Source organism: Bison bison, unplaced genomic scaffold (genome assembly GCF_000754665.1).
Source record: "Bison bison bison isolate TAMUID 2011002044 unplaced genomic scaffold, Bison_UMD1.0 scf7180017864244, whole genome shotgun sequence".
Classification (NCBI taxonomy): domain Eukaryota; kingdom Metazoa; phylum Chordata; class Mammalia; order Artiodactyla; family Bovidae; genus Bison; species Bison bison.
Genome location: NW_011494816.1, coordinates 2,733,456 through 2,744,057, shown reverse-complemented (window position 1 = coordinate 2,744,057; position 10,602 = coordinate 2,733,456). Strand labels below are relative to the sequence as shown.

Sequence of the window (10,602 nt, the reverse complement as noted above, 5' to 3'; positions counted from 1 at the left end):
TAGTGATGCTTCCTACGGCCCACTTGACTTCACATTCCAGGATGTCTGGCTCTAGGTGAGTGACCACACCATCGTGATTATCTTGGTTGTGAAGATCTTTTTTGTATAGTTCTTCTGTGTATTCTTGCCACCTCTTCTTAATATCATCTGCTTTTGTTAGGTCCACACCATTTCTGTCCTTTATTGTGCCCATCTTTGCATGAAATGTTCCCTTGGTATCTCTAATTTTCTTGAAGATATCTCTAGTGTTTCCCATTCTATTATTTTCCTCTATTTCTTTGCACTGATCACTGAGGAAGGCTTTCTTATCTCTCCTTAAGCAGATCACAAAAGTCTTAACCAAACCATGGATTTTCTGGTATCTCCTATTCCATCATTTCCCATTTTTCAAAAGGATTTCAGGACTGATTATTTGAGAGAGAACAAAGTTGGAGCTAGTTAGGGCTAGAGTAAAATCTTTATTGTATTAGCTTAGAAATAACATTGTGGACTCCTCAGAAGTCACCAGAAAATACCTTGTGTGTCTGCAAAGGCAAACCTGGAATTCTTTGCAGTAAGAACTTTTGGGGAGAGACCCATAGAGTCTAAGCAGTGATCGGCAGCCTTTAAGTTCTTGCTAGAGGTTCAATCTTCAGATGAGAAGCATGTGTAATTTTTAACTACGGGTATTACTAGGACAGTCCAGTGACCAGCAAGCATCCTCTCCCTGCCTGTCTTTCCACATTGTAAGAACTCCTAGTCTGAAATCCTAGGATTGAAGTGAACAGGATATCAATAACCATTTTACCTCCTCTTAGTCCCACTTCAGATGGTGCTGCCGCAGCAATTTTGGCTAGTGAAGCATTTGTACAGAAGCATAACCTGAAACCCAAAGCTGTGGAAATTTTGGCTCAAGAGATGGTGACTGATATGCCAAGCTCATTTGAAGGAAAAAGCATTATTAAAATGGTGTGTCTCAGGTTCTGTTTTATTAATCAGTTGAGGGATTTCTTTTTAAAAGTTTAAAGTGACATCATGTCATCAGCTCTGAAAGTTTATTTACTTGAAAAAAATTGGTCTAGAAAATTTAGTATTGTAACCCATCATTTAAGAATCTAAGGGAAAATCACTTATGAGAACATATGGACTTCTAACTAACTAGTGTTCTATTTTAAAAAATTATGGAATGATTAAATATGCCCAGAACTCCAGTCTTATAGAATTAAAAAAAAAAAAAAAAACAAGGATGTTTTGGGAACTTTTTGACCCTTAGCACTTTAAAAATTCTGACTGCAGATTGAGTACAAAATGGAGGAAGTAAAAAAAATGAGAATTCTGAGCCAGAACTCTAGGTTGAATATTTGAAGATACATACATATATACATATAAAAATATGCATTGTGTACACACATATATGTAAGTAAGCATATGGTTTACATTAGAGTTTATAAAATGATTTTATAATAAGTCTTTGAATTTTAAAATGTTTCTATAAGTTCCCCAAGATAGGGTATGGTAGAGGTAGAACTTAGGTTTTTCCAATTGTAGTACATTTTCCATTATATCACAATTTTATTGCTTGGAAAAGAGTTGAGTTTGCAAGTTAAAGGGTGTTAAAAGCATGAATATTGGAAAAATGATTTGAATCCTACATGATCTTCTGTTGATAAAAGAAGATTATTTACTTTCATGTAGAAATTCACCCATATTTTTCAGTGAATCATAATAGTCTCTTGATAAATCTCTTCAGTCTACCACAACTGTATATTGTGGTTTAACAGAGTTTTGTAACAGCACTGGATATGGCATGAGGAATTATAAATCCTTTTTATATATCTGATTTAAAATTCTATTCTTTATAGTACAGAATTTAATGTATATGTGCATTGTCTCTCCTGGATATTTTATTTAGACTTTCTGTATAATATAGAATTAACTGAGATTTCAACATTTATGGACAATCCTTAACTGTAAAGGTTATACATATATTAATCTTTTATAATCCTTACATGAAAGTCCCTGTTTTGATACCTTTAATTTATTTATATATGATTTTGGTTTTAGGTTGGTTTTGATATGAGTAAAGAAGCTGCCAGAAGGTGCTATGAGAAATCTGGCCTGAGACCAAGTGATATTGACGTAATAGAACTTCACGATTGCTTTTCTGCCAATGAACTTATTACTTACGAAGCACTGGGACTGTGTCCAGAAGGTAATATCTCTGATGAGGTGCAGATTAACTTACTACATTTCACTAAGAAAATTTCACTTTCATCATCGAAACAAAATAATTCACTAATTGCTTTCCCTTCTATGTTGGCTCTGCCACACTGTGCTAAGTGAATGTAAGCTCTCTTAATGCTGGACTTTAAGAATTGTAGTTTTGGACAGTACCAAACAAGATGACAGAATATATAAATGGTTTAATTTATGTAAATCAAGGGTACTTGTAATACACTGTTAAGTAAAAAAAAAACGAAAAATCACTTATGTAATTATAGGTATTTCAGATGTGTTTGAACAAAGACCTGCAGAAGGGAAAATGAGAAGACTAGTTGGTGGGATCTGGAGATTTTTTTTGTTTGTTTCTAAAGTGGTTGTACCATTTTCCACTACTACTAACAGTATGTGAGATTTTACTTGCTTCATGTTCTTATCAACAGTTGATGTGATCAGTTTTTAAAATTTGAATCATTTAAGAGACTATATACTGATGTTTTAATTTTCATTTTAATTTGCTTATCCCTGATTACTAATGATGTTGAGCATCTTTTCTTGTGTTTGTTGATATTTCATGTATCTTTTGTGAAGTGTTTGTTCAGATCTTTTGCCTTTTGATTATTGGGTTAGTTTTCTTCTTTATTATGTTGTAAAATTTATATATATTCTGGATACAAGTAATGTATCTGATATATGTGGGCTGTGAACTTTTTCTCCCAGTCTGTGACTTGTCTATTGTTTTTTTATTTTTGGCTGTTCTAGGTCTTTATTACTGCACTTGCTGTCTTTTTGTTTTATTAATGATGTCTCTTGCAGGACAAATTTAAAACATTTTGATTATCAGTTACATATATTTTAATCAATTTTTAAAGATTTATTTTTTAATGGAAGGATAGTTGCTTTATAGAATTTTATTGTTTTCTGTCAAACATCAACATGAATCAGCCATATGTGTACATGTATCCCCTCCTTCTTGAACCTTCCTCCCATCTCCCTCCTCATCCCACCCCTCTAGGTTGATACAGAGCCCCTATTTGAGTTCCGTGAGACATAGCAAATTCTCATGGGCTATCTATTTTACATATGGTAAGGTAAGTTTCCATGTTACTCGCTCCATGCATCTCACCCTCTCCTCCCCTCTCCCTGTGTTCATAAATCTGTTCTCTATGTCTGTTTCTCCATTGCTGCCTTGCAAATAAATTCAATGGTACCATCTTTCTAGATTCCACATATATGCGTTATTATATGATATTTATCTTTCTATTTCTGAATTACTTCACTCTGTATAATAGGCTCTAGGTTCATCCACCAATTAGAACTGACTCAAATGCATTCCTTTTTATGGCTGAGTAATATTCCATTGTGTATATGTACCACAACTTCTTTATCCATTCATCTGTTGATGGACATCTAGGCTGCTTCTGTGTTCTAGTTATAATAAATAGTGCTGCAGTGAACATTGGGTACCTGTGTCTTTTTCAATTTTGATTTCCTCTGGGTGTATGCCTAGGAGTGGGATTTCTGGATCATATGGTGGTTTTATTCCTAGTTTTTTAAGGAATCTCCATACCATCTTCCAAAGTGACTGTATCAGTTTATATTCCCACCAACAGTGCAAGATGGTTCCCTTTTCTCCACACCCTCTCCAGCATTTATTGTTTGTAGACTTTTTGATGATGGCCATTCTATCTGGTGTGAGGTGATATCCCGTTGTAGTTTTGATTTGCATTTCTCAAATAATGAGCGATGTTGAGCATCTTTTCATGTGTTTGTTACCATCTGTATGTCTTCTTTGGAGAAATGTCTGTTTAGGTCTTTCCCCACTTTTTGATTAGGTTGTTTGTATTCCTGGTATTGAGTTGTATGAGCTGCTTATGTATTTTGAAAATTAATCCTTTGTCAGTTGTTTCATTTGCTCTTATTTTCTCCCATTCTGAGAGTTGTCTTTTTATCTTGTTTATAGTTTCCTTTGTTGTGCAAAAGCTTTTAAGTTAATTAGGTCTCACTTGTTTACTTTTGTTTTTATTTCCATTACTCTAGGAGGTGGGTCATAGAGGATTTTGCTTTGATTTATGTCATTTATGATTTATGTCAGTGTTCTGCTTATGTTTTCCTCTTAAGAGTTTTATAGTTTCTTGTCTTACATTCAGGTCTTTAATCCATTTTGAGTTTATCTTTGTGTATGGTGTTAGAAGTGCTCTAATTTCATTCTTTTACATGTAGCTGTCCAGTTTTTCCAGCACCATTTATTGAAGAGGCTGTCTTTGCCCCATTGTATATTCTTGCCTCCTTTTTCAAAAATAAGGTACTTATAGGTGCATGGGTTTATTTCTGGGCTTTCTATTTTGTTCCATTGGTCTATATTTCTATTCTTGTGCCAGTACCATACTGTCTTGATGACTGTAGCTTTGTAGTATAATCTGAAGTCAGGAAGGTTGATTCCTCCAGCTCCATTCTTCTTTCTCAAGATTGCTTTGGCTATTTGAGATCGTTTGTGTTTTCATATGAATTGTGAAATATTTTGTTCTAGTTCTGTGAAAAATGCCATTGGTAATTTGATAGGGATTGCATTGAATCTATAGATTGTGTTTGGTAGTATAGTCATTTTCACAAGATTGTAGTCATTTTCACAAGATTGATTCTTCCTACCCAGGAATGTGGAAATCTCTCCATCTGTTTATGTCATCTTTGATTTCTTTCATCAGTGTCTTAAAATTTTCTGTGTACAGCTCTTTTGTCTCCTTAGGTAGGTTTATTCCTAGATATTTTATTCTTTTGTTGCAATGGTGAATGGGATTGATTCCTTAATTTCTCTTTCTTATTTTTCATTGTTAGTATATGGGAATGCAAGTAATTTCTGTGTATTGATTTTGTATCCTGTGACTTTGCTAAATTCACTTTAATCAACTTTTTAATGGTTCAGGCTTTTTATATTCTAAGAAACTCATCTACCCCAAGATTGTAAAGATTATCTTCTGTTTTTATTCTAGGGTTTCTATAGTTTTAATTTTACTTTGAAGTATATGATCTATTTTGAGTCAGTTCTTATGTTTGGTATAAGATAAAGGTTGATACTGTTCTTTTTATTCCTATACTCAACCATTTATTGGAATGACTTTTCTCTCCATTGAATTGCTTTGGCAGCTTTGTCAAAAATTGCCATATACATGAAGATCCATTTTTAGATTCTATCTTCTGTTCCATTGATCTCCATGTCTATCTTTCACCAATATCAAATTATTTTTGGCTACTATGTTTATTCTACTCTACTATATTAGATGGGATAAGTTCTCCACCTTTGTTCTTTTTAGAAATCATTTTGCATGTTTTAGGTCCTTTGCATCACCATGTACATATCAGAATTAATTTGTCAATTTCTATAAAGTAAAAAGCTTGTTGGAATTTTCATTGTGATTTTATTGAGTCTTGCATCTGTGATTTTATTGAGTCTTCCCATCACTTCATGGCAAATAGATGGGAAACAATGGAAACAATGGATTTTCTTGGGTTCCAAAATCACTGTAGATGGTGACTGCAGCCATGAATTTAAAATATGCTTGCTCCTTGGAAGAAAAGCTATGACCAACCTAGACAGCATATTAAAAAGCAGAGATACTACTTTGCCAACAAAGGTCTGTCTAGTCAAAGCTATGGTTTTTCCAGTAGTCATATATGGATGTGAGAGCTGGACAATAAAAAAGACTGAGTGCCAAAGAAATGATGCTTTTGAACTGTGGTGTTGGAGAAGACTCTTGAGAGTCCCTTGGACTGCAAGGAGATCCAACCAGTCAATCCTAAAGGAGATCAGTCCTGGGTGTTCATTGGAAGGACTGATGCTGAAGCCAAAACTCCAATAGTTTGGCCACCTCATGCGAAGAGTTGACTCATTTGAAAAGACCCTGATGCTGGGAAAGATTGGGGGCAGGAGGAGTAGGGGACAACAGAGGATGAGATGGCTAGATGGCATATCTGACTTGATGGGCATGAATTTGAGCAAGCTCTGGGAGTTGGTGATAGACAGGGAAGCCTGGCATTCTGTAGTCCACAGGGTCACAAAGACTCAGACACGACTGAGCGACTGTACTGAACTGAGCTAGATTCATTTAGAGAGAATTGTCATCTTAACAGTGTTAACTCTTTAAACCATTATATGTGTATATCTCCTTTAGCTTCTAACAGGATGCTTCTTGTTTTCAGTATAGGTCTTTTGTTAGGTTTTATTCCTTGGAATTAAAATTCCAATGATTTTTGGTGTATTTTAACCTTCATTTCCCAATATCTGCTGATAGTATGAAAGAATGCAATTGATTTGAAAAAAGGTTGAAAACTGTGACTTTGCTAAATCCATTTATTCTAATAGTTATTTTCCAGATTATGAGTGATTTTTCTATGTAAACAATCATGCCATTTGCCAATGACAGTTTTACATCTTCCTTTCTGATATTTTTATTTTTTCTTACCTTACTGCAATGACTGTGAGCTTTAGTATCATATTGAATAGAAGTAGTGAAAGTGGTCATCATTACCTTGGTCCTGATCTCAGGGGATACAATTTAATCTTTCACCATTATGTGTGTTAGACACAGTTTTTTTGTTTGTTTGTTTGTTTTGTTTTTGTTTTTGGCTGTTGTTGATGCCATTTATCATGTTGAGAAAGTTACCTACTGTTCTTTGTTTGCTGAGTTTTTTTTTTTTTTAATCATGAAGGGGTGTTGGATTTTAAAAATTCTTCTACATCTATTAAAATGATCATATGGGTTTTTCCTTTGTTTTGTTGACATGAATTACATTGATTGATTTCAAATGTTAAATTAAGCTTGTGTTTCTGGGATTAATTTTACTTGGTCATATTATTTAACCTTTTAATATATTGTTAGATTCAGTTTACTAGCATTTTGTGAATAATATTTGCTTATATATTCATGAAGTATATTTATCTATAGTTTTCTTTTCCTAGTTGTTTTATGCTGATCCCTGAAAATAAATTGAGTAGTGGTCGCTCATTCTATATTTTCTAAAATTGTTTGTATAAATTAATGTTACTTCTTCTTTGACTATTTCATAGAATTTACTGGTATAATCACGTAGTTTAAAGTTTTCTTTGGCAGTATGTTTTCAACAAATTAATATTTATTAATAGAGACAGACATATTTATATTTTTTGTTTCTTCCTGTGTCTATTAATTTTGGCAAGATACCTTTTTTCAAAAAAGTTGTTTATTTCATTTAAGTAGTCAGATTTGTCAGCTGAAGTTGTTCAGAGTGTTCTGTTTTTATTCTTTTAATTTCTATAGAATCCATGGTTACTTTTTTTTATTCCTGATGTTGATGTTTTTTGTTCTTTATCCTTTTTTTCCTTCATCTGCCTACCTAGAGGTTTGCCACTTTTGTTGAGCTTTAGCAAGATTTGGCTTTTGACATTGTTGTTGTCTTTTTTCCCCCTCTACTTCACTGATTTCTGCTTTTCATTATTTCTCTCCTTTAATTTACTTTGGGTTTACTTGATTTTTTTTTTTAAGTTTCTTATGACAGATGATTTATTTTAGATCTTTCTCCATTTCTAATGTAGTATGTAAAGCTATATGTTTTTCTCTGAGCAGTATGTTAGCTGCATTCCACAGATATTTTTAAAAATTTATTTATTTATTTTAATTGGAGGCTAATTGGAGTACAGTATTGTAGTGCTTTTTGCCATACATTGACATGAATTAACCATGGGTATACATGTGTTCCCCATCCTGAACCCCTCCCACCTCCCTCCGCATCCCATCCCTCAGGGTCTCCCAATGCCCCGGCCCTGAGCTCCCTGTCTCATGCATTGAACCTGGACTGGCAATCCATTTCACATATAGTAATATACATGTTTCAGTGCATTTCTCTCAAATCATCCCACCCTCGCCTTCTCCCACAGAATCCAATAGTCTGTTCTTTACATCTGTGTCTCTTTTGCTGTCTCACATATAGGGTCATCATTACCATCTTTCTAACTTGCACATATATGCGTTAATATACTGTATTGGTGTTTTTCTTTCTGAGTTACTTCACTTTGTATAATAGGCTCCAGTTTCATCCACCTCATTAGAACTGATTCCAATGCTTTCTTTTTAATAGCTGAGTAATAGTCCATCCAACTAAAAAGCCTCTTGATAAAAGTGAAAGAGGAGAGTGAAAAAGTTGGCTTAAAGCTCAACATTCAGAAAACTAAGATCATGGCATCTGGTCCCATCACTTCATGGGAAATAGATGGGGAAACAGTGGAAACAGTGTCAGACTTTATTGTTCTGGGCTCCAAAATCACTGCAGATGGTGACTGCAGCCATGAAATTAAAAGACACTTACTCCTTGGAAGGAAAGTTGTGACCAACCTAGATAGCATATTCAAAAGCAGAGACATTATTTTGCCAATAAAGGTCTGTCTAGTCAAGGTTATGGTTTTTCCAGTAGTCATGTATGGATGTGAGAGTTGGACTGTGAAGAAAGCTGAGCACCGAAGAATTGATGCTTTTGAACTGTGGTGTTGGAGAAGACTCTTGAGAGTCCCTTGGACTGCAAGGAGATCCAACCAGTCCATTCTAAAGGAGATCAGTCCTGGGTGTTCTTTGGAAGGACTGATGCTAAAGCTGAAACTCCATTACTTTGGCACCTCATGCAAAGAGTTGACTCATTGGAAAAGACTCTGATGCTGGGAGGGATTGGGGCAGGAGGAGAAAGCGACAACAGAGGATGAGATGGTTGGATGGCATCACTGACTCGATGGACGTGAGTTTGAGTGAACTTCCGGAGTTGGTGATGGACAGGGAGGCCTGGCGTGCTGCAATTCATGGGGTCACAGAGTCGGACAGACTGAGCGACTGAACTGAACTGAATAGTCCATCATGTATATGTACCACAGCTTTCTTATCCATTCATCTGCTGATGGACATCTAGGTTGCTTCCATGTCCTAGCTATTGTAAACAGTGATGCAGGTAACATTGGGGTACACGTATCTCTTTCAATTCTGGTTTCCTCGGTGTGTATGCCCAGCAGTGGGATTGCTGGGTTGTATGTCAGTTCTATTTCCAGTTTTTTAGGGAATCTCCACACTGTTCTCTATAGTGGCTATACTAGTTTGCATTCCCACCAACAGTGTAAGAGGGTTCTCTTCTCCATACCTTCTCCAGCATTTATTATTTCTACAAAAGGTCCACAGGTTTTTAATATCCATTGTCATTTAGTTCAAAATATTTAAAATGTCTCTTTAATGTCTGATTTTGTCTTTGACCTGTAAACTATTTAGAGATGAGTTGTTTTGTATCTAAATATTTTGAATTTTCATAGGTATCTTATTGCTTTCTATTGTAATTTTGTTGTAGTCAGAGATTATGCTTTATTTGGTTTTGATCCTTTTAAATTAGTTGAAATTTATTTTATGGCTCAGCACATGGTATATACTGGTGAACTTACATGTACTTGAAAAACAATGGTGATTTCAAGATTGTTAGATGTAGTGTTCTATATGTGTCAGTTAAATCAAGATGATTGATAGGACTTTTCAGATCTTCTGTGTCTCCACTAATTTATTAGATGTGCTCTATCACTTGCTGAGAGAGGGGTGTTAGAATCTCATATTGTAGTTGTACTACAGTTGTGGAGTTATCTCTTTTTTTAATTTTATCAATTTTTGCTTTTTTTATTTTGAGGCTCTGCTATTTATGGTTTTTACGTCTTCCTGATGAGGTTTTTTTTTTTTTTTTCATTATCAAGTATTCTACTTTATCTCTGGTTATATTCTTTGTCTAGAAGTCTCTTTTATCTGACTAACATAGCCATGTCAGCCTTCTTATGCAGCAACCAGAGAAAAAGCTGTGCAGCAGCAAAGATCCAGCACAACCAAAAATAAATATATAAATAAATGATTGTGTGTATGTTAGTCACTTAGTCATGTCTGACTCTTTGTGACCCCATGGACTCTGGCCTGCTAGGCTCCTCTCTCCGTGGAATTCTCCAGGCAAGAATACTGGAGTGGGTTGCTGTTTCCTTCTCCAGGGAATCTTCCCAACCCAGGGATCAAACCCGGGTTTCCTGCACTGCAGGCAGATTCTTTATGGTCTGAACTACCATCAAAAGCTATTAGATGCCTCTGGTAGCATCACCATGACCATTATCATCATTATTTGGACACATTTCACCTCTCATTACCAGAAATATCATCTGGAAGAATATTTTATACTATGCATGCATTATTGTTTACTCCTTAACCACCTGGATGAATGACCACAGAATTGATAAGAATGTTGAGGCTGCCAAGCATGTGATGTAATTTTTTTTCTTTAAGCTTACATTCACAGATGTAAGCTGCAGATGGTGACTGCAGCCATGAAATTAAAAGACGCTTACTCCTTGGAAGGAAAGTTATGACCAAC

The 10,602-nt window shown here is 35.0% G+C and overlaps 1 protein-coding gene across 1 annotated transcript in view; it reads left to right on the top strand.

Annotated features, from left to right (window-relative positions):
* Positions 1 to 10,602, top strand: part of SCP2 (sterol carrier protein 2) — a 119,002-nt gene that overhangs the window by 48,212 nt on the left and 60,188 nt on the right. The window contains exons 9-10 of the mRNA XM_010847201.1: positions 798 to 948; positions 2,044 to 2,191. Coding sequence (XP_010845503.1) covers positions 798 to 948; positions 2,044 to 2,191 — 299 coding nt within the window. The remainder of the gene's footprint in view (positions 1 to 797; positions 949 to 2,043; positions 2,192 to 10,602) is intronic.